The sequence below is a fragment of the Natator depressus genome, chromosome 5 (assembly GCF_965152275.1).
Source record: "Natator depressus isolate rNatDep1 chromosome 5, rNatDep2.hap1, whole genome shotgun sequence".
Classification (NCBI taxonomy): Eukaryota; Metazoa; Chordata; order Testudines; family Cheloniidae; genus Natator; species Natator depressus.
The window spans coordinates 102,212,682-102,237,250 of record NC_134238.1 but is presented as its reverse complement, the minus strand read 5'-3'; the positions used below and the strand labels follow the sequence as shown (position 1 = coordinate 102,237,250).

The 24,569-nt window shown below is 39.6% G+C and overlaps 2 protein-coding genes across 3 annotated transcripts in view; one reads left to right on the top strand and one right to left on the bottom strand.

Moving 5' to 3' along the window:
- GLDC (glycine decarboxylase) overlaps window positions 1–13,785 on the top strand; it is a 70,685-nt gene extending 56,900 nt beyond the window's left edge. Inside the window, exons 18-25 of the mRNA XM_074953330.1 lie at window positions 400–549; window positions 1,909–2,021; window positions 3,589–3,730; window positions 5,379–5,490; window positions 7,226–7,321; window positions 10,922–11,094; window positions 12,339–12,419; window positions 13,108–13,785. Coding sequence (XP_074809431.1) covers window positions 400–549; window positions 1,909–2,021; window positions 3,589–3,730; window positions 5,379–5,490; window positions 7,226–7,321; window positions 10,922–11,094; window positions 12,339–12,419; window positions 13,108–13,251 — 1,011 coding nt within the window. The 3' untranslated portion in view covers window positions 13,252–13,785. The remainder of the gene's footprint in view (window positions 1–399; window positions 550–1,908; window positions 2,022–3,588; window positions 3,731–5,378; window positions 5,491–7,225; window positions 7,322–10,921; window positions 11,095–12,338; window positions 12,420–13,107) is intronic.
- A 9,588-nt stretch (window positions 13,786–23,373) lies between these two features.
- UHRF2 (ubiquitin like with PHD and ring finger domains 2) overlaps window positions 23,374–24,569 on the bottom strand; it is a 172,660-nt gene continuing 171,464 nt past the window's right edge. For both annotated transcript variants that reach the window (XM_074953331.1, XM_074953332.1), the window contains one exon: window positions 23,374–24,489. In XM_074953331.1, the coding sequence (XP_074809432.1) occupies window positions 24,343–24,489 (147 nt within the window). In that variant the 3' untranslated portion in view covers window positions 23,374–24,342. The remainder of the gene's footprint in view (window positions 24,490–24,569) is intronic.

The following is a 24,569-nucleotide window of genomic DNA, read 5'->3' as shown; positions in this document are numbered from 1 at the left end:
AGACAAGTAACCATTTTTCATACTACTTTTCCCTCACTATCGTTGATTTAAATTAGTCTTGGTGAAGAACAGACATCTCTACATAGATGCTTCTGAAGGAAAAGTAGAGCTCAACAGCTTTCACTTAAGTAACCAGACATTTGTCATGATAGAAATGCATACACATTTTTTGACTTAGAGATCATTAAATTTCCCCAAAGTCTAAAACTTAGCACCAAAATCATGTGCCAGGGAGGGTGATTGGCAGTTATGACTTTGCGGGATGAGATGGGTAAACTTGTTTTCAGCATGTAAAACACTTGTGGTGGTGACAGTAACTACTTGATTTTTATAAAGGTTTTTGCTGAAGAGAAATTTGTGACCCTCCAGTGACCGTCTATATTCCCTCCTTTTTTAAAGGTGGATAAGCACAAAGATAACTTGGCAGCTATCATGATCACGTACCCTTCCACCAATGGTGTGTTTGAAGAGAATATCAGTGATGTGTGTGACCTGATTCACAAACATGGAGGCCAGGTTTACCTAGATGGTGCAAACATGAATGCCCAGGTGTGCATCTGTTAAACAGATTTTAACTATTAAATGGTGGTAACGTCCAGAGAAACAACAAATGTCAGTTCTCACGTTTTCAACTTTACCACAGCTTCACCGTAAGACTGATATACCATAAATGTTTGGAAAGAAACTGAGGTTACCAAAAACACCAGTAGAAATTGGATGGTAAAAAATATTGTCACCGTTCATGGCAGAGATGAGCATCTCTCTCCTTCCTGACCCAGAGTTTTCAAGGGTGCACAGTTCCCTGCCTTACATGTGATATTTCCAGAAAGCCAGGCTGCCTAAACAGCCCAGCTTTGCTTTCTCTTCAGAGGCTGTGAACAGCATCATTGCCTGCAGTTACAAGTTATCACACAGCTCTTTATAAGCAAGCACATTTATTAAGGTGAAAGTATTGGAGAGAGAACACATTCAAAACAATAAAAGAACCTACATACATGCAAAAAAGCTTACCAGAGGTTACCCATCAGTCTTATGGGGCCCTCACAGGTCAAGTCCTTCCATCACTTCTGCAAGTATTGTTCCCTCTTGGACGGTCCTGTCTACTTGTTGGATCAAAAGGAAGGCCATGAGAAAGTTAAAACTCAAGCTTTTTATCCAAAAGTCATTTCTTTGTCTGTTAGCTCTGGGAATCCAGTTTGAACTAGTATATGCAAGGTTTCCCAGGAGGTGATACCTCTCAGAAAGGGCTTCAATCTGGCTGGTTTGTCTTAATCACCACCTATTGTTTTTAGTTCCTGATAGAGTTGTGGTATCCCTCCCCCATGGAGTAGAACACAATCATACAAAACCATTAACTTAAAACAATGGACCCCAAAGATACTTAAACTTAGTTCACTAAGGTTTCCCAAAGATATGCAGGAAATTGCTATATGTCACAAATATAATTTAAAACAGGCTGCATGCTGAAGGACCAGAAGTCTAGTGAGTAGAATTATTCGTAATGTTCTTATTTGTCTCAAAGATGTTTATAAAAAGTATCTGGAAGGCCAGAATAATAAATTTAATTTTAAGTTTAAAGTCCTTTATCTGATCTAGGTGTCTTTCTTTTACACATTTAGTTAAGAATTTAACATTTGTAAAAGATGCTAAACCTTCCTATATTTAATGGATATGACCTTGTAAAGGAAAACAAAATTAATCTAATAATTTTAGACTAATTTTTGCATAGAAAACCAGCACAAATTGAAGAAATGACACTAAAGCATGTTGATAGGTGATTAACAGATGCAACTTTCTACAATGGTGACTTCTCCTAGAGTGTCAAATCGCAGTGATGAGATCCATTTGTATATGAAAAATATATTTTCCGAGACAGCATTTGAACTTTTGGTGGTGATTCTCCGACAGGTGGGTCTGTGTCGCCCTGGAGACTATGGATCTGATGTCTCTCATTTAAACCTTCACAAAACCTTTTGCATTCCCCATGGAGGAGGAGGACCTGGAATGGGCCCAATCGGAGTGTGAGTATCAGGCTCTAGCTCTTAAATTTACTTTGGAGGAGAAGAGACCCTAGTTGTACATAATAATTCTATTGAGAGTAAGGGCCACTAGCACTGATTGGGAGAGGCTTTGTTTTGGGAGGAGTTGTGTATGTTTCTATTCTAAGGCACTTAAGACTGGCATTTGAATACCATTGTATTGTCGTCTTGATATCACTACTCTGCTCACATATCCCTCAGCCAGTGCACTAGAGTCTTGACAAGCAACCACCCCTTCGTGACTTTGGAGCCAGGCATATCAGAAGTTCATTTTTAGTTGAATGGTGCTAACAAATCTGCCTCATTGTGATAGTGGTTCTCCATCTCTTTGTGATGGAAGCTCCCATAGTCTCCTTGCACAATCCAGTATCCTGGAAGTTTCTTTTGTAGACTTCTTATTCACTTCATTGTTTGTTTTGTTTTCTCTCACTCCCTAGAAGGCTACATGCTGCTCTGGGTAGGTGGGAGTCTTTTACTGGTGACTACTTGACTAGCTATAAGGAATGTCCCAGCAGTAGGGAAGAGAAGCTTGTGCAGGTGGGCTGAAATTGATCCTGGAGTCTGCCTATGCAAGTTGCAGCCGTGGTCAGCTGCATTAAAGGGCCTACTTAGGGAGGAAAGGCTGGTGGCTTTCAAGGAGAAACTGGATACTTTACCCACAGCTGCTATATAAAGTTGATTGTGGGTGCACATCTGGAGTTGTACAGCTTTCCCAGTCTTTCTTCTAACCCTAAACCTACCCCATCCCTTACTGCATCTCTGTTCTACATTTCTTCTCCTTTCACCCATCCCCAATGACTAGTGTAACGTTCCTCAGGTTGGGAAATACCAGTCTACAGAGATGGTGAAGGGGGAGAATTCCATCATTCTAGAATAACATGGGCAATGACCTGGTGTTTAGTTTGCAACTAATGAAAACCTAGGCCGTGCTCCACCTGGGAAATGTGTACTGTGTAAGCAAGTGTGTGTAGACGATCATCCTGCTTGTTAAACCTGTTGACTTCTTGCAATATGAAGGGTATTAAACATTTGGTCCTGATTATATTTACACCCCATAGGCAAAACAGATAGGATAAGGAAAACCACTGCAATAATGGAGTAGCATGGGGAACAGCACAATTTTGCATACTGTAGTCTTGATAATCTGTGCTCAGATCTGTGCAAGACAGTTTTTTATAACCAAGCCAGGAAAGAAAGGATGTGTGTTGGACTTACATTTGCAACAGTAAATAGGCATGGGTAAGTAACTGGCAATTCAATATGGAACCTCTCACTAGATTACCAGCTCAGATTTATTTTTGAAGTAAGCTGTCTTCAGTCTAATCTTTAATGGACTAGTGTCCCTCTTGTAAAACTCACCACAACAATTGATTCTATTTGGAGTGAATGATAAAGGAAGCGTAGACTGGTATGGAAATGGTTAGAGTGGATTTCTGTACTTGGGTATTTGTTCCTGATAGATTAAAAAAGAAGTGGGAATCCTCTTCTGAAGCTAGCCAAAATGATACAGCTATGTGTTTGTTTTAAAATCAGTGTATCTGTGTTTCAGGAAGAATCATCTGGTGCCCTACCTGCCTAGCCATCCTGTCCTTGCACTACAGCTTGATAAGGATGCGTGCCCTTTGGGTACAATCAGCGCTGCCCCTTGGGGCTCCAGTGCTATATTGCCCATTTCATGGGCCTATATCAAGGTGTGTGGATTTTTTTCCCCCAGCATCAGTTAAGAATCTGTTTATTTTTCCCAGTGTGGCATTTCTACATTTGGGAAGGTGAAATTGAGTATTTTAGACCTATCCAACATTCACACTTTCAAATGGGTTCACAAGGTCACTGAAAATGGTGGCATTGATTCTCACGTTCTAATTTCAGATATAGCATATGGCAGTCTTGCAAAATGCCCAGGAAAACTTTCCAGCCCAAGTACAAAATCAGATTACTTGCCCTTCACCTCAAGGAGTTATACTTTACTCACATGTCAAAGGAAAAAAATTATTTCACCTTGGCAAGTAGAATGTTAAAAGGCTGTTTAATGCAGTTTTCCCCCAAGAAGACGTGCACACCATAAACAAAACAACCAGTGCCTCTGTTAAAAGTCCTAGAGCAGATTTCAGGAATAAATTTCATGTTGAGATCCTTGCTATCTTTGGGGGTGCTGCTTCTATAGATAGTGAGGGCAGTACAATGAACTGTTGCCATAAGTGAACATATGCAACTTGTTTAACGTCCTTGTTTGTTGCCTTTTAATATTTCTTGAGGCCAGAGTTATAACCATGTGTATAATTAGACTGTATCCAAGAAAGACGTTTGTCCTCCCACTGTTTCTCAGAATCATCCGGTTTTCATGTTCTTCAGGGAGCTTCTTGGCAATAGTAAATTAATTTCTTATTTACAGAATTTCTTACCTACTTTGTCTCAGTATGCTGCAGTATTGGGTTCAAAAATGTCAGAAACACTCCACAGCTAGTAAATGCAACTTTCCTGAAACATCTTTCTTCAGGAGACAATCAAATCTGATTAGTTTGGGCTAAGGCACATGAGAACTTGGCTTTAGTGTTTGTCTGTATTTAAATACTTTGGAACACTGTGAAATGTACTGATGAACCTGTTGACACGTGGTTAGATTCATGGGCTAATTTGACACTTATTTGGTAAACACTATTAAAAATGTGCCTCAGATCCTCAAGTTTAAGATAAGCCTAATCCCCATCTTTATCCTAAAGATGTGTAATGATCCTTGGTATTGTAAGCTGATTCCAATTTTGAAATATTCACACTGGAGCATATTATTTTAAGTCTAGGCATCTCCCTGCTCTTTCATACTGAGCATAGATAATAAACCAGAAGCCTCCATGGGCTGCTCCTCCAAGTGAAGTGAGAGAGGCTGTGAACAGCATTTTGGAAATCCAGGGGTGCATTTGACCCTGTGTCACACCAAGCAACCCTCTTCTACACATTTTAACGCTATTTAAGGGCTGTGGAAAGTTCCTTGTTTTGTGCATTAGCCTGTTTGCTAAACAGAAAACAAATCTTTGTCTGTCTACCAAAATTCCTTCATATGAAGGAACGTGCCCAGTCTGTTTTTGTCAATTTAATGTGAAAGAAAACTAAGTATTATCTGAGTGTGGTGCTAGAGCTGCCCACACTAATAACTGAAAAGCATCCTAGCTTTTTGTGAATCTTGGGTTCAGCCCTTCCAAAAGAGGGGTAGGTGAAACAGGAAATGCCTTGTGTGTCAGTGAGTTTATGAACTGACGTGTTCAGCTATGAGAATATGTTCACTGTTTATGGGTAAGAGGTTGTTTCAGACCTGTGTTACTATAGTGTTTTTGCTCTTTTCAGATGATGGGTGGAAAGGGTCTTAAACACGCTTCCGAGATTGCTATATTAAATGCTAACTACATGGCAAAAAGACTAGAGAAACACTACAAAGTCCTTTTCAGAGGGGCAAGAGGCAAGTATTGAGCTTACTTTGTCTCCTGACATTCTAGTTTCTCCCAGCATCTCCTACAGCACTTTGGATTGTAGATGCGGTGTTTGCTTTAAACTGATGTGAGGGTTTTCAGTCCCAGCACATATTGTAAAACAGTGCATACACAGGCAAATAACTAGGCAGAGGGAAATATTTAGTGCTAATCCTAGACAGGAGCCAAAATGAAGCTAAGGTATTGGCAGAGGTGAAAAGTGCACTTTTGGTAACTAGTTGCAACGATGTTAAAAGTTGTAAAATGAGTCTTCTGCCTGTCTTTGAACCAAAGATTGTTCTCATCAAATTGGCAAGTAAGTCTTATTTTAATTTAAATAGTGGGAAAAAAACTTAAATAGTACGTCATTGAGGTGAGACTGTAGTAATTCAATATAATATGAAACACAGTAAGCAAAGAGCAGTTTAAATGATTTCTTGTTCAATACCCCATATTACCACCCTAAAAAATGCCTGCAGTGATGCATGAATGGTTTAGGAGACTAATCCAGATCTGTTTCAGTTCCCTAACATTTTTGTTATGAAATGTAACCCCTTTGGGGAATGGTTCAGCTGTTGCCTACCCCCTCTTTTGATCCCCCTTAAGGCAGGGCAGAAATTTATGAAGAATATCAGATTGCAAGTTTCAAGTCAGTAGAAGAAAGATCTTATTTTGAGGACTGCCTCTTCCCTGTTTCAATTGAATGGCATTAAAAATATCCAAAATGCATTCCATATACTCTTCAACCTTGGTGTGTAGATATGTAAATACTTTACTTTAAAGCAAGTAAAGATTGATTAAAGTTGCTGACAGTATTTTAAAAATTAGAACCTTAGTTCACAGAAATACAAAGCTAAATCTCAAGTTTTTGAAAGGTTCAGAAGTGAAATGTTCAATCTTCTATTCAAGAGTAACCCTATTCATCTGGAGTGGTGATGGCAATGTATTTGGGTCTCTCGGGTCACGCCTGCATAAAAAGCCTGGAAGAAAGTATTTTCCTCTGGAGAATCCATGATCTTTCCCTTGTTACTCACCCAAGGGCCTGAGATGATATTAATCCTGCTTTTCTGGCAAGGCTGAATACAGTTTTCTTCCTCAGCCCATTAGCAACTCTCAACATTGGTCAGAGGGGGTCATTCAAAAAAATGAGCTACTGTTTTCTTGCACAATTTGAGCATGCTCCTTTCTCAGGACCTGCTGATCTGGGGAGCTAGTGACCCAAACACTAATCATCATGTGGCAGTACAGTACTGCTGCATTACTGGACAGGTCTGAAAATGTACTTAACCTAAATTGTACAGGAGGAAAGGCATGTAGATAATAAGAATATATCTTGGGAGGATATGCTCACATATAAGAGAAGCTGCTTTGAGCATTTGTCTGATTGTGCTCTGGCTAAATCTAATGCGCTCCAACACAAAGTGTTGTTTCTGTATGTGTACCATGGAAATTAGTTTTTAAAAGTAACCATTTAAAAGTGTGGCAATGGAGAGAGATGGGGAGGGCAAATAAGTATTCAAATACACTTGTAGTTCACGTAGTCTCTTAAATGTGCACTTGTGAAACTATAGTCTCCAACTGGAGAGTCCTTGCACATCCTGGAGATAGATGAGTTCTCCACCAAGCCAGTGGAACAGAAATGTGGTATTAAAATTGAGGCCAATCTGCAGTTCTGCTCTGTTCTTCAACAAGTGAGATCAGTATGTAACCTTTGTTCACTTACAGGTTATGTAGCTCATGAATTTATTTTGGATGCCAGACCCTTCAAGAAAACAGCAAATGTAGAAGCTGTGGATGTTGCAAAGAGGCTTCAGGACTATGGTGAGAGAGTCCAAAAAAACCATGTCATTTACCACAGTAAAGACTAGAATTTCTTAAACCCTACCTTCAAGGGCTACAGAAATATTCTAGTCCTCTAGTGTTCTGTAGCAACATAAAGACCGAGGAGTACTTGTGGCACCTTAGAGACCAACAAATTTATTTGGGCATAAGCTTTCGTGGGCTAAAACCCACTTCATCGGATACATGCAGTGGAAAAGAGAGTAGGAAGATTATACACACACACAGAGAACATGAAAAAATGGGTGTTGCCATACCAACTCTGAGACTAATCAATTAAGGTGGGCTATTGTCAGCAGGAGAAAAAAAACTTCTGTAGTGATGATCAGGATGGCCCATTTCAAACAGTTGACAAGAAGGTGTGAGTAACAGTAGGGGAAAAATTAGCATGAGGAAATTATTTTTTAGTTTGTGTAATGACTCATCCACTCCCAGTCTTTATTCAAGCCTAATTTAATGGTGTCCAATTTGCAAATTAATTCCAGTTCTACAGTTTCTCGTTAGAGTCTGGTTTTGAAGTTTTTTTTGTTGGAGAATTGCTACTTTTAGGTCTGTAATCGAGTGTCCAGGGAGGTTGAAGTGTTCTCCGACTGGTTTTTGAAGGTTATAATTCTTGACGTCTGATTTGTGTCCATTTATTCTTTTGCGTAGAGACTGTCCGGTTTGGCCAATGTACGTGGCAGAGGGGCATTGCTGGGTTAGTGTTTTTGTTGTGTGGTCTGTGGTTGCTGGTGAATATCTGCTTCAGGTTGGGGGGCTGTCTGTAAGCAAGGACTGACCTGTCTCCCAAGATCTGTGAAAGTGAGGGATTGTCCTTCAGGATAGGTTGTAGATCCTGGATGATGCGCTGGAGAGGTTTTAGTTGGGGGTTGAAGGTGATGGCTAGTGGCGTTCTGTTACTTTCTTTGTTGGGCCTGTCCTGTAGTAGGTGACTTCTGGGTACTCTTCTGGCTGTGTCAATCTGTTTTGTCACTTCAGTAGGTGGGTATTGTAGGTTTAAGAACTCTTGACAGAGATCCTTTAGGTGTTTGTCTCTGTCTGAGGGGTTGGAGCAAATGTGGTTGTATCTTAGAGCTTGGCTGTAGACAATGGATCCTGTGATGTGGTTTGGATGAAAGTTGGAGGCATGTAGGTAAGTATAGTGGTCAGTAGGTTTCCGGTGTAGGGATGTCGTCACCATCACTTATTAGCACCATCATAGGACCTAATCACATCAGCCACACCATCAAGGGCTCGTTCCCCTGCACATCTACCAATGTGATATATGCCATCAAACGCCAGCAATTCCCCTCTGCCATGTACATTGGCCAAACCGGACAGTCTCTACGCAAAATAATAAATGGACACAAATCCATTAGCCCACGAAAGCTTATGCCCAAATAAATTTAGTCTCTAAGGTGCCACAAGTACTCCTTAGTCTGTATCAGCAAAAAGAACAACACAGCTGCCACTCTGAAACCTGTAGCAACATAGTGGCTTATACCACCACCCTCATAATCCACTGTGTTTGGACAATCTCCAGATACTGGAATGATGCCTTGGGGCTATGGGCATCCAGCACAGATGCTGTTCTTTGTTGCACCAGGCAAGAGCAAAAGGGACTTAATGTTAACTTTGCAACCCCCTCCTGGGCTGTGCAAGGCACATGCAGACAGGATCTGACGATCTGGCTTAGTCCAAGAACTTTGTGGGATTCAAACAAAATTAAACATCTGAATGGAAAATGAGAGAATCTATAGTTATGTTAAATAGTTTAAATCCTTACATTGTTAAATTTTCTTATGCTTCATGGCATAGGTCAGCCATTGTTGGAGGTTAGGAAGAAACTTCCACTGCGAGCAAAGTATTCCTTAATTAGCCATTATGCAATTTCTTGCACCTTCCTGAAGCATCCACAACTGGCTACTGTCAGACAGGATACTGGACTACATGGACCGCTATCACTGGATTGATCCTCTATAGCAACTGTTATATTCCTAAGTTAACATGGGCAGCTGTCACTAAAATGCTATCCAGTAAGAGAGTCTCAATAAAATAAATAATCCTAAAATCAGAGAGAAAATCCTCCCTGCTCTCTGTAGTGATCTGCTTCTGTCCAGGAGAGGGCACATCATACCATTTAAAAATAGTTAGGTAATGGCTTCAGTATTTATGATGTGGATCCATCTGATTGGTAGAGGTTCCAGTTGAGCTTCTTCCAGGGTGGCTTATAGACCTGGCTTACTTAAAAATAGAGTCAACAGGACAGTTACTAGCCTACTCCCTTTACCTCACCCTATCCTTCCTACAGTGCTGCTATCTTCCTTTCCCTAGATGTCCCATGTCTGCACCAATGTTCCCTCTAATTTTTTCCAGCCATGTGCGGAATAAATTTTGTTATGGGCACCAAAGTAATGTGTGAATGTGCACCACCAGTAGCAACAGAAAACCTAGATAAAGTAAAAGCTGTTTTCCGGTTGGTGAAGTTCCGGATAAAGCTCTATAAACTGGCATTTCTGATCTTCATTGAAATTCCAGTTTATAGTCTGGTTGGTGTGGGGCCGGTGGGAGCGTGGGCTCTGGGAGGGAGTTTGGATGCAGGATGGGGCTTGGGACAACAGGTCGGGGTGCAGGATCCAGGGGGCGCTCAGCTGGGGTGGCTCCCCACAAGCAGCGACCTGTCCTGGCTGCCCCTAGGCAGAAGCACAGCAGGTGGCTCCGCGCTGCCCTGACCACTAGCTCTTCAGCTCCCATTGGCTGGGAACCACAGCCAATGGGAGCTGTGGGAGCAGCATCTGCAGGCGGAGGCAGAGTTTGTCTGCTGTGCCTCCGCCTACGAGCAACCAGGATAGGAGCTGCCTGAGGTGAGCACCCCCCCCCCCCCCGGATCCCATGCCCCAGCCCGCTTCCCCGAGCTCGCTCCTGCACCCAAACTCCCTCCCTCTTAGTTAACCAGCATTTTTCACTTACCGGCACCCCGCATTCCTCCAACGTGCCTGATAAAACAGCTTTTACTGTAATATATATATTTTTTTAAAAGTTACCAATAGGGGTAATTACTCTAGCCAGGACAAATTAGGCATTTTAGAACTCGCTACTCAAAGAATTAAGTTTAAATGTAAGAGAGCAATAAAAATTATGAAATGCATAGACCAGTCAAAAAAACTAAAATAACAGCACTTTGAAAGAATAAAATTACAGAGAGTATATGTGCATTGCAGGAAGTACCAAGAAGTAACAACAACTGTGTTGGGAGGTGTGTGCGAGAGACAGACACTGTGTGCTGACTGCTGGGGAAGTTTTGGGAGATGCCTGTCCGCTGTCTCTTTAAGGCACTCACTGAAAGCTCTCCTCCTGAACCATGTCCACCCTTCCCCACTCTGTGGAAATGGGGTACATGGGGAGGCGAAGAGACTTTTTCTCTCTCTCTGTCTGTCTGGCTGCTGGGGAAGTCTGTTGACTCTAACAAGTGAAGGTCTATGTAAAGCAGCTGTAATTAAGAAACTTGCTTTTTCAGCTTTTATGAAAACCAAGCACATCAGTTGCTGGTTAATACTTTAGTAGCTCACAAGCTATCCAGTGATGTGATTGCTTTTTATGCAGGCTTCCATGCTCCAACAATGTCCTGGCCAGTGGCAGGGACCCTTATGATTGAACCAACAGAATCTGAAGACAAGGCAGAGCTGGACAGATTCTGTGATGCAATGATCAACATTCGTCAAGAAATTGCTGAAATAGAGGAAGGCAGAATGGACTACACGGTTAATCCGTTAAAGGTGAGTTGACATGCAGACCAACTTCACAACGCTAGTGTCTCCATTGCTGCTGTTTGAAGTCATCTTATTTGTAGTGCTACTAAAGGTTTCCTTTCGGAAATTTTCAGTACTGTAGGAAACTTATTGTGTGCAAATGAGAATATGAAACAGCTAAGGAATAAAACTTTCATTGATGTGCAAATTTGAGTGAATATTGGTCTAAATTTCACAGATCTTTGGGGCGTTCAGGGGGTTCCCCCAACTTAAATGCTTTTCCCTGAAATCTTTTAGACTTGACCTAGTCAGAAGTCCTGTCTATGGTGACTATCTGATAGACCGGAGAAAAAAATTCTGAAAAGTTTGTGAACAGTGTTTATATAATTTTAGTTTTTCATGTTTGTATTTTCTTGGTCTTTTACCTAGTAATGGGTGAATGACACTGACTTATTCAGAAGAGGGAACCAACCCCAAAACTTGTTTGTAAAAACATAAAAATTGGAAGAGGCACTTGAGCACATGTAATACCCAAAACTACTTGTAACTCATCTTTGGAAACTCATTCTGTGTTTCAAGTTCACTGCACCTTCTCTAATGTTGCACTGGGTTTTTAAATACCTGATTTATTTTTTCTTTGTATTGGGGTTGTAACCACATTGGTTCCAGGAGATGAGACACAAGGTAATATCCCCTATGGATCAGCTCTGGTTGGTGAAAGAGCAGCTTTTGAGCTGCACGGAGCTGTTAAGACGTGAAAAAGACTCGGTGCAGCTTGAAGTCCGCCCCTCCACCCCCAAGCCAAATGGGTTGGAACTTGTATAGTGATGAGGAATACAGTTGCCCAACACCAAAGTTACAGGGTGGAGAAGAATCAGATTACTGCTACTGTTCTTGTATTCAGAACTCTAGCAAGGCAGAAGGAACAAAAATTCATGGCCACAACTATAACCAGCTGCCTCATGCTCCATCCTCTCTCCACTTTCCTATTTTATTTTCATCTCTGAAATAATACCTACAGCAAAGCTGAAAAAAAATTATATATGGATATTCTGAATCATTTCAGTCCATTTCCCTTTTTTAAATCAGTCTTTCATTTTGTTAATTAAACATGCTGTAGCCGCAAGAGAGATCCCCTGAGCACTAATCTGAACTATTGAAGGAAAACATGTTGTATCAGCAATATATGGATTTGTGAGGGTTGGCAGACTGAAATATTTCATTGAATCCTATTCTCCTGCATGTTTTAACTAGCTTTTATTCTGTTGTAGATGTCGCCACACACTCTGACTTGCATTACATCCCCTAACTGGGATCGTCCTTATTCCAGAGAAGTAGCAGCTTTCCCACTAGTAAGTAGCTATTTAATCTTAGCACCTCTTAATTACCAATGTTCATTAGTTTGTGACAAAAGGTAAATGTGGCTCTGTTCTTGGTTGGTTGGTAGTCTGTTGCTGGCAGTATCTCTTGAGCCTAGAAATGGAGAACATTTTAGTAAGACCAACTAATCTAATAAAATAATCATCCCATTTACATACTTTCATTTAATGGTTTAGATATGATCTATAGCAAATTGGGTACTATTTTCCTTTCACCAAACAGGGAGATGGGTACTGTTTGACTTCTGCATTCTGCCAAACTTGCTCTCTACCTACCTTACCCTGGCCCCTGAGAGAAGCTAGGTAGGAATCCCCTCAGTTCCATTCCTTCTGTGCAAGGTTATCTGTATTACAGTAGTGCTAGGATCCCTAATAAAAGATCGGAGTTCGGCACTACACAGACTCCATCGCAAAGAACTGTTTAGCTTCTGACAAGATGCTGATTGATGGGGAGGGGGAAGTTGTTTGCTTTACTGTCATCATCTGAGGCCCTTCTGAGATGAGGAATGCAAGCTGATACTGCTATAGGGCACTCTGGAGTCTTTCAAAGGAGTAGGCAGACCCTTATGTTTTGATACCTAAATGATGCTAGTGCGTCCTGGGTAGACGCTGAGCTAATGGATGGCACCTCACCAATTCTAAACACGTTTTCTGTATTTAGCCATTTGTGAAGCCTGAAAGCAAATTTTGGCCCACAATTGCTCGAATCGATGACATCTATGGAGATCAGCATCTGGTTTGTACCTGCCCACCAATGGAAGTCTATGAATCTCCTGTTTCTGAACAGAAGAGAGCCTCCTCCTAGGTCTTATCCCTTTATTTCCAGGTGGCTGGATTCATACCTTACCACTGCATTTCAATCCACCACGATGGCGTTCTTTTCCCTGCACCGACGAGGGGATTTATATACTATGTATATTTTTGTAATCTCCATACTGTTAATTGAACCACTGCTCAGTTAAAATGTAAATACAATCACTATATTGAGTTGATTCAGTGCCTCAGTATCTAAAACAGTTACAGCTCCTTTTGTCTTCTTCTGTTCAGAGTGATGACCTCCTCTTTGTGCGGTAAGGGCTTTAACTATTAATATAGAATTTTTCAAGGTTGTAAGGAAAGATGAATAATTTTTATTCCAGGTATTTCACATGACAGTAATCATTAAATATTAACTGCCACAGTAATTGTTTACATTTTGTATAAGTAAAGGCAGTAGATTTTGTTATTAATGTACTTAATCTGTTACCACTGACCGTGGTGGTGGTAATTGTTTAATATTAAACTGTGGTATTTTTGTTTTTTACCTGTCAATGCTTGTATTCTAATAAAGTCCACTTGAGTTTTAAGAATGGCTTTTTGGGGGGTCTGGCGTTTCCCAATCTAATTTTTCTTTGGTATTGAGTTGTAAAAATGCCAGTAGAGATGTAGATCCTACAAGAAGTGAAAGCTGCTGTCAAATCTGTTTGATGGGTTTTTTGGTAGTATCACAAAGTAATTTACTTAACTTCTGTGCCTTCCTACCTTTAATGAAAGTGCCTTCTTTCAGTCCCGTTCCTCTCCTCAGGTCTTTCATAATGAAAAGTCACACACTAGTATATCCCTTAAATAAATTAAAATCAAGCTTTTATGTAGGTGCTGAAGAGTTGCAACCTGAACTATTCCTTGGGTACTATGGTGATGGGAGCCATATAATTAGGGCCTTGTGTAATCTTTAAAAAAAAAAAAAAAAAAAAAATCATGACAAAATGGCAAAGTATTGAGTTTCATGGCATTTCCACAGAATGAACTGTACAAATAGTCAATTGCAAGGCTGGAATGACACTGACTGACTAAAATTGACTCAAGTTACTTGTAAAATTTATTCCATCCTTGCAAGCTTCCTTTTTAAAAAAAAAAACCCAAAACATTAAAAGATCAGTGTTTGGGAGCATTTTCACAATTTCAGTGCCCTCTATAAAATCATGTTACACTGGGTCGTACATATAATTACTTGTATCTGGCAAATGAAACATTACAGCTAAAGAAAGACTGAGGGGGGGAGGAAGGAAAGCTTTTTTAATCTTAGTCCCTTTACAATGTGACATTCAAATAAAACATACTTTTGAGGTGCAAAATAAATTTTTTTCCAGATTTTTTCCCCCACTGGAAGATGTGATTAGGTGCTATAACTGAGCTAGTTTCACCTCAACATGAAACTATGAAAAACTAAAAATGACAGCAGAACTAAAAATAACCTTCACTTGAAATGTCTTACAATAGACACTAGATCTGCTAAAGGGTCTCCATCCTGTATCTTAGACCTCAACTTTTACTCACTATCCCTTTTACAAGTTAGTCTGCTCTTGCTCTGAAATGTCTCCATAGATTCCCTAGTCTCAGAGTAGTGTGCAAAGATGTATCCCAAACTATAAAACCACTGAAGCCAAACTAGGTGTGACTTCAGTGGGCAAAGGGATTATTCTTATAATAGAAGCGTGCAGAATCCCCATCGGATTTCAATCTTGCATCCACCCTCTGAATTTGGGGCTGCTGCTTTTTGTGCACAGATGTTTAGTTGTTTGACACAGCCCAGAAGCACTTCACTCTACTTATTAATGCATTGTTAGCTTCTCTAACCACTGGAGTGATGATTTTTTAAATGAAAAAAAAATGCACATCAACTTTGGCCGCCATTACCTGAAAGTGAGATCACTTCCTGGCTTTGGACTTCTGGGTGCGGATCTATGAAAGAGCTGAGCTCTCTTTACAATTGAATTTCCATTTTAGTTAGGGAGATGCCCCTTTTTCCACAAAATATTAGGGCAAGGTATTCTGTTGATGATGGAAAGGATCCCCAGAAACTGTGTTCTGGAAATGTTGTTAGTTAATCTTTAATAGGAAAATAGAAAAAATGGTGCTTATAATTCTCACCCCCTCCTCCTGAATCAGAGCTCCTAGCACTTTATATTCAATTGTACAGTAGCCAACTGTAGAAACCAAAATGCTGGAGTCACTCCAGCTCATGAGTAGAACTACAACCAGATAGACATGTGCTAATTATTTGGAATTAAGCCATGGAGACGGATTATTCTCAATGGGTGAGGCACCATATTCTCTATATCGTTATTTCCTCCAAACTAGTATAAGCTGTTCTCTCTAGCCATGTCTAGAATAGGAAAATAGCTAGCCAGCCATATTTGCAAATACTAACTTGTTTTTAAGGATGCCTTTATGTCAACTGTAGGAAGATCCAATGTGAATAGTGGTAGTTCAATGTAGAGGATAGAGTCCTGCAATTGAACCTAGATTTCTTTGCTATTATAGTGCCAATATACATAGGTTAGGTTATCAATATAGACTGCCTTCCTTTAAAAATATTTCAACTTGTCTAAAATGGTAACTCCATAATATATTCCATGGGGATGTGAAGTGCCAAGAGGTGAATTTACATTTTGAAGTCACTATTGTACATCTTAGTGCAATGAAAGTGCGGTGGTTGTAATGATCAGGTTACTGTAGATTAATCAACAGCCCTACTTTTCACTCATCACAGTTAACTCACACGATTAACTCAATTATTAATTGTGATTTAAAAAAATGTGATTAATCGCATTTTTAAATAGCATACCAATTGACATGTATTAAATTATTTTTGGATGTTCTACATTTTCAAATGTATAGATTTCAATTACAATAAAGAATACAAAGTGTACAGTGCTCACTTTATATTTGTATTACAAATGGTTACACTGTAAAAATGATGGTATTTTTCAGTTCACCTCATACAAGTACTGTAGTGCAATCTCTTTATCATGAAAATTCAACTTACAAATGTAGGTTTTTTTGTTACGTAACTACACTCAAAAACAAAATGATGTAAAACTTTACAACCTACAAGTCCACTCAGTCCTACTTCTTGTTCAGCCAATCGCAAAGAGAAAGACATTTGTTTATATTTACAATAGATAATGCAGCCCACTTCTCAATTACAATGTCACCTGAAAAAGAGAACAGGGGTTCACATAGCACTGTTGAAGCTGGGTGTCGCAAGATATTTATGTGCCAGATGCGCTAAAGATTCATATGCCTCTTCATGCTGATGATGCTCGTTTAAAAAAAATAATGCATTAATTACATTTGTGACTGAACTCGAGGGAGAATTGTATGTCTCCTGATCTTTTTTACCCGCATTCTGCCATATATTTCATGTTATAGCAGTCTTGTTATAACACGTTTGTTTGTTTTAAGAACACTTTCACTGCACATTTGACACAATGCAAAGAAGATACCAATGTGGAATTTCTAAAGATAGCTACAGCACTCAACCCAAGCTTTAAGCATCTGAAGTGCCTTCCAAGATCTGAGAAGTATGAGATGTGGTTCATGCTTTCAGAATTCTTAAAAGAGCAACATTCTGATGCAGAAACTACAGAACCTGAACCACCAAAGAAGAAAATCAACCTTCTGCTGATGGCATCTGAGTCAGATGCCAAAAATGAACATGCATCAGTCCGCACTGCTTTGGATAATTATTGAGCAGAACCAGTCATCAGCATTATCTTCTGCAAATGTAAACAAACTTGTTTCTCCTTGCGATTGACTGAACAGGAAGTAGGACTGATTGGACTTGTAGGCTCTAAAGTTTTACATTGTTTTGTTTTAGAATGCGGGGGGGGGGGGGTTGGTACATAATTCTACATTTGTAAGTTCAACTTTCTTGATAAAGAGATTGCACTACAGTGCTTGTATTAGGTGAATTGAAAAGTACTATTTTTTTTTTTTACAGTGCAAATATTTGTTATCAAAAAAATATAAAGTGAGCATGGTATACTTTGTACTCCTGTTATAATTTAAATCAATACATTTGAAAATGTAGAAAACATCCAAAAATATTTAAATACATGGTATTCTATTATTAACAGTGCTTTTAATTTTTAAATCGCACAATTAATCGTAATTAATTTTCATCACTTGACAGCCCTAATGAAAAGGTGTATTTCAACTCTATTTACTCTGTTTTTTCAGATTGTCCCTTTGTGCTGAAACTTTCCAAACTTGGTCATTGCTTCAAGGAGTCTTTGGAAAATCCAAGCTAAATAGATTCCACCACTTGAATTTTTTAGGCTTTCTAGTAGTTTTACAAGTATTAAGCATCTAACACTCCTGTGAAGTAGACAGGGAGTTAAGTGCATCTCTCAAATGGAAATGAGTCTGTGGCACAACAGGGAATAGAATCCAGAAATACTTACTTTTTGTACTGTGCTTTAACTACTAGTTTCTTACCTATAGTAATGCAGTGCTCAGGTTGCATATTTGAAATCAAGAAATGTAAAACTTGCTTCTATTGTACTGCCAACTTGGCCACGTTGCATACAGGCAGCATTCTTATTGTTCCTCCTGAAATGTGAAACTTGATCTTCAGTGGAGAAGTTAATGGTACTGTGGGGACTATTTTGCATTTCTTGATTTTTGTATTCAAATACACAAATGAAACACTGCAGAAATACAAGCTTTGCAACTAACTTAGCTAAAAAGAAATTCTATATTATCTGCATGTATTCAAGATAAAAGAAAATAACCAAGGAATTCTAAATAAGTGAATTACTTATATATGCCCAAGCATCTTTACAAAAAAACTCTGCACCATCCCATCCACCATGAAGCAAATTATTATTTATAACCCTCCAGTGGTGATGCTAGAATTGCGGCTCAGGGGGAACTTTATTTTTAAATGCCTCTAACACAAATGTTGTTTCTAAATTTCAGACTTATAATTTACATAGCACTGAAAATGTTTGCTTTAAGTGGTATAAGTTTTACTGTATTTAAATTCAGTACACGATTTGTAAAATGAAAATAGTCTCAAATCTCCAGGGTACAAAATGCAAATTGCAACACTTGCCCCCCTCTGTAAGCAAACTGGATGAAACGTCTTATCTATAGCAGTAAGAGTGACCGCAGTAGGTAGAGTTCTGCATAGTGCATACATGAGCTGTACAGGCTTCCCCACCCAACTCTGCCACAGTACCTCACTCCTGATCTGCAGTACCCTAACTGTTTTAATGAGCAAAGCTGAATCAATGCAAATAGATACCTTTTTCATGTAACACTGCTGCCAGCAAGGTGCTGCCTCAAAACAAGAGGCCCAGCATGTCTGGCACACAGGATGGAGAAAAATATGCCATCTACTTACATTATAGACAAGATTTACCTAACTAATACTAAGCCACAGTTCACTCAGACAGCTGTGAGTTTAAAGTTTACTGGTAAGAGGAGTGGTTTCATTCACAGTGCGGCAAATACTTTCCATGGAATAATGGGAGAGGTTGTATAGGACTATATGCAAAAACTTGGCCAGTGGTCACTGTAGTGACCGGAGCAGCGGGTTTTTTAAATGCCACTGCTTAGCAAAGGAAGTGGGTAAGTACAGCGCCTGTTTGGATTTTTGGAAAATGACCTCCCCACCCACTTTTTTTTTTTTTTGGGGGCTGGTGTTTGCCAGGAGGGAGAGGCTGAAGAAAGGAAATGACTGCTAGCAAACTGCAACAGCTGCTCCCATGTGAACAGCAAGGGAAGATGTTCCCACAAGTCCATTAAGGGGGAACTCAGCTCTGTTAAATTTCAGAATCATCTTTTTCCAACAAGAATAATAGAATTGGCTCTTACTAAAATTAACATAGTTAGTAAAGAAGAGCTATAACTCAGGCCTTGTCTGCTTCAGGGAAAAAAAACCTACTCACAGCCACTTAAGAAACTGCCCTGATGAAAACACTCTACTGTAGATTGCACCACTGCACCATTTGAAGCAGGCACGAACCCCACAGGTGAAAGCAGTGTCTTTGTCTGTCTGCACTAGGAATTGCATCACTGCAGCAACAGCTATGGCTGGGCACTAATGGATGTAACTGGTCTGAATCCTCACTGCAGATAAAACTTAAGTTATTACGTGGGAGTTCCCATTTTGCTGTGACAGGGAGAAAAATGATGTTTCATTTCCATCCATTTCAACTTGATTCTTCAGGTTACTTCCTACATTCTCAGCATGCAACATTCCTCGGCTCCTTCTCCCCCACCCAGCAATTCACAGAAAGCCAGAACTTTTCAAGTAGGTTAACTAGGGTTGTCAACCCTCCAGGGTTGGCTGGGAGTCTCCTGGAGTCGGCACTGATCTCCCGGTGACTATTGAAAGCAATCTGGGAGATTTTAATAGGATATTTTAAGAAAATGACATTGTCATGTTGGGGAAAAAAATGTCCCAGGATAGCTTCAGTCAGAGTTAGCAACCCATTGGTGGGACCAAGTATGAGCTAAGGCAACTTAGGCAATTTACAAGGTGACAGTCTGTCCTCAAACGGTGGCAATATCCCTATCTCAGGACTTGTTCCAGTCTCTAAACCCATTGTCCTTGTTTTTAGACATGTCTACAGGCCTCATGATTGTGGCTTCCTGCCTCCACACAGTTCGTTAAGCCAGTACTTTCCTCACAGAGAATTAAGGGCACATGGTGGCAGTGAAAGAAAGGTATTGCTTAGCTAAGACAGAAGACAGGAGCAGGGACCCTTTCTCTTCCCCTCCCCTCCTGTGAGTGCCTCCCTTACCTTCCAACCAACAGCAATCCACTGTGCTTGCCATAAAAGGTGTGCAATGCTTTCACTTTGTAAATCTCATCAACTTCTGCAGAAGTGAAGAATCATGGCTTCTCTGGCAGCCTAACAGTATAAGAGGGTGAAGTGGAAGAGTGCTGAAACGGAAGGTCTGGATGTTGGATTCACAGAAGGAATGCCTGTACCACACCAGCTACAGAAATCTGTGGGATCAAGGGAAAGGTTTACAGATGCCTGAGTAAGACACAGGGAGAGGAAATTGGAATATTAAATGTTGGGAAAATGTGGAGAATATTTGGAGAGCCCAGCTGAGGGCAAAGAATAGAAAGGGGTGACTTGCAAACCACAGGAAAATTTCAGCTTTCCTAGGTATTTGAGTACTAGTGATTACTAAATTGTAATTATGGATCCTTAATCTATATAGATTCTTATGAAAACAGCTTACCCATAGTTCTTCAAGTAGTATAGCTATTGGTGCTCCACAGCGGGTGCCCATGCAACCCTTCTTGCCTTTGATGGGAGATTTTTCAGTGGTAGTGTCCGTTTGGCCCATGCATGAGCTCCAGACATCCACCATCATCTTAGGCTGTACAGCCAACTGCATCTTTTCTGAACTGGTTTACTAAAGCTGATCCTCAATATCAAAAGGTGCATTAGTAGTTCCATTATTCCATTACTTTTGCAAGAATTGGATTGCAGTGTTATAATTTGGAAAACACCGTAAGTTATACCTTTGATACATTAACATCTAATTGAGTACGTCTCTTGTAACAGCAACCAGTAAAGACGTTTAAGCCTTCCTAATAGTGCCTCTAAATGATGATAGAGCTTACTTACGTTGCAAAGTTGAGGACAGAGACTTTTGCCAAGTGTCTGCACGTTGCAGAGCACAGTAGGGCTGACAACTCTAACTGTTACTGGAATAGAAGCAAACAGTTGTATGGAAACCGTCAGTTGCACTTGAACAGTGTCTCTACAAGAGGCACATAACTAAAAGCTCTGGCTGTTGCACCAACCTTGCAGGGGTTATTTTGGTGTTGACAATTGAAATAGAAAGAATATGTTGTGTAAAATGTGAGTAAATTCAGTTCTAGGTTTTATTGCCACTAAGGAGTACGTGTTGCTAAAACTAAGTGGCACATTAAGAAATTCCTATTAAATAGTCAAACAGTTTCTGCATTTATTAAATCCAGAGACACCAAAATCAGTCTCGCAGGTGCTTCTCTGCTGACAGCCTGACACATTAGAAGTGGGTGTCTGAAAATTCGAACTCTTAATTCCAAAGTTAGTTGCTGCAAAAGCCACTTGCACCAAAATGAAATCATGTTTAATTATTATAAAAAGCACATGAAATGCCACGGCACATTGGCCTGTAACTATGGTTGAAAGCAAACTCCAGCTCTAAAGGGCCTTGTTCAGTTGCTGCACCGCCCTTCTTGAAGAGGCCTTGTCACGCTGAGTGCGTCACTGTTTCTTCCGATCAAGTGGGCTTTGTTCTGTCCAATATGGACACAAGACATGGGTGTTCTTGGCGTGATTTCCTCCCACAGTCAATCTTATAAAAACATCAGAAATGTACCACGTTAACAATTTTAGTGGTAGGTTCGCCTCCTGCTAACTGCTGGTGCCAAAACTAATTAAACGGCAGAACTTCCTAGGCCTGGCGTTGTAAGGTATGTGCTCCCTTAAACCAGCCACTACACTGAATTGATGATAATGGGAGAAGTGCTAATGAAACCCTACACTATTCTGAATTAGGAAAATAAATGTTAAATTGAAATTTAAGAACTGCTTTTTGCTGAACATTGTTAGGCACTCCAATTATTTATAGACCTGGATTCTGTGTGGTTCTTATTTGAAATCACTGGCATTTACACACAAACAGTTTAAGCCTAACTTGGAACATAATATTAAGTGCTTTGGCACGATGCACAATTTCAGATTGAGATTAAGTTTAAAACACTTCAGAGTTGAAGAAGTATTGTTCACCTTATACATCTAAATTTGAGGCACAATATGAACATTCAGGAAAAGCTTTAGGAACAATGGTAACAAGCTACAGTTAAGAAGTCAGACTATTACTGAAAATTTCTCTTTCTCCATTGAAAAGTTTTATGGCTTTGAGAAGATTTTAATATTAAAATGGTATATTATTACTCAGTCTTTGAGTATGTTAACGTTAGTCTCTGAATCTCTGTTATGACTGTCAAATGAGTGTTAATTGCTACTAATTATCAAACAGGTAAGGCTATCATAAAAGGTACCATAAAGACTTTACAGGACCTAAATATCACTTGGAAATAGTGCAGAATTCAGTGCGTGCATCTTGCACATGTCAAGCTATCGTAGGCTGCTTCACTATAGTGGGCATGCTGTCTACAATGAAAATATATTAGAAATCAGTCAAGGTTTTAACCAGAAGAATAGTCAGGCTACCATTTTCAAAGAACCTAAAGAAAGAAACTCAGTCAATATCAAAGGAATTTGGGCATCTAACGGTCTAAGGTTTCTTTGAAAGTCTGAGCCTCAATGTTCACAGGTCTGTTTGAAGGATGACATTGGAACCAATTTCATTCTGTGTTAAGTACAGGAAAAAGCCAAAGGGAGAATTATCCTATTTCCTTAAATTTTTGCTCAACAGAAGCCTTTTGGGCAGTGAGAGTGGGTCGGGATATCTAACATTGGTGCCTGTACATTTTGCATTAGTAAACTTGCAGTGGAAATTCTATCTCCTGGAATGAAAGAGAAATGTTACTTTAGACAGAAGGCTTTAACAGATAAAAGGTCAAACATATTACTACTTTCCTGCTGAAAGTTAAAAGTAATGCTATTCCAAGCTTGTCAGATACCTATACCAAGACTAAGAATAGAAGGGTTAGGTGATTTGTTTCTCCTCCACTTTTCATACGATAAACTGAGTGCTCTCTCACATTTATATTTCTTCTGTTATGACTCTGGTAAGCAAACATGTTAAACGCCTGAACTCATTGCTGCTAAGGTATAAAAAGAAAACCCCAATCAAAGTAGGGTTTGGGTTTATTTTAAATCCCCTTGGTCTGAAATCTCTAAGAGTAAAAACTCCCCACTAGCGCAAACCTTAGATTACATGCTGAGACCATTAGATATCTGTTAAACGTACCAAGAACAGATTAAGATTGAATAGATTCTTCTATCCTTAAAGCAGACTGTGGCCGAATATATTCACTATTTATCCTCATTACCAACTTTTGAAATGGAAGGTCATATAATACCCCATTTTAAGTATAAAACCCAATTGAAGAAAACATTTACCACAAAAAAGTACTTGTTTGTTAAATATGATCTAGGCTACATGGTTGTTACAATACAAAGCAACAAAAATTAGCAACTTTTTCTGAATCATAAAATATTTAATGTATATTTTGGGGGAATATACTGTATATAAAATTTCAGATCACAATATGAAGCGATTTGAACCCTCTCCAAGCTAGCACTGCCTTCAATGCTGTGTAGATGTATTGCCACTGATACAAGTTCTACTAAAAGCATACAGTTTTAACTAATACAAAAGTGGCTTGTTTCATATGAATTCTTTTTTACACAACTAGAGTGTCTTGAATACCCTCCTTAAGTGCAAAAAACACAGATCACTTTACACTAATGTAGCAACAATGCATTCATATTGTTCTCATTAGTCATTAGTAGTCAACTTGCATAAGATACGAGAAAAAGCACAATGAAGCTCACAAAAATAGACTAAAAATCAGCCTGTTCTTGAGGGAAAAAAAAAAAAGAAGAAGAAAAAAAATGCAGCATAATGGGAAAAAAAGAAAAAAGGATTATGCACACCACAGAATTTTTTGTTCTTTAATCAAACTGGTTTAAGTGCTGCTTTTTTGTTTTGTTTTGTTTTTTTGTAAATCAAACTGCCTGGACCAGGCACAACTAATATTCAGGAGGCAGTGTGTAGCTAAACTTCACCGAACTTTCTTTAATCCCCACAAATTATCTTCCTCTGTCCTGAGGTAGTTACAAAAAACAAACAATTTAAGCATCAGCTACAGCTGACCAGTCAGAGCTGAGGCTTTTGTTTTTCTGTTTTAAAAACTAGTTGTCAACTGGCCAAAACTACCTTTGATGGTGAAAGAGAGCTGAGAATTTGAGTTCTCACTACACAAAAGAGATGGCTGTAGGGGGAAGAGAGTTAGCTGCTTCAGAATGTGACAATATGTTGAGTCCCATCGAGTTGGCTGGTCCACTGTTGAATTTCCCATGTTTATTCTCCTTTATTGTCTATAAAGTCACTGGGAGAAGTCAGGTAGGAGCTGAACATATCATCGTCCTTTGCTGTAACCAGGGAAGAACTGGTCAAGTAGTGTCTGCAGTATCTTGTTGGGAACCATCGTGTAGCCCTTCCCAAGGTCATAGCGGCAGGCAGGGCAGGTGAAGACTTCAGCTCGGAAGGAGCGCTGTAAACAGCTCTAAGAAATGCAAGGAAAGAAAAATTACGGTTTTTGCTTTGTGCTGAAAAACTAGCTAAGCAACTACTAGAGAGCAAACG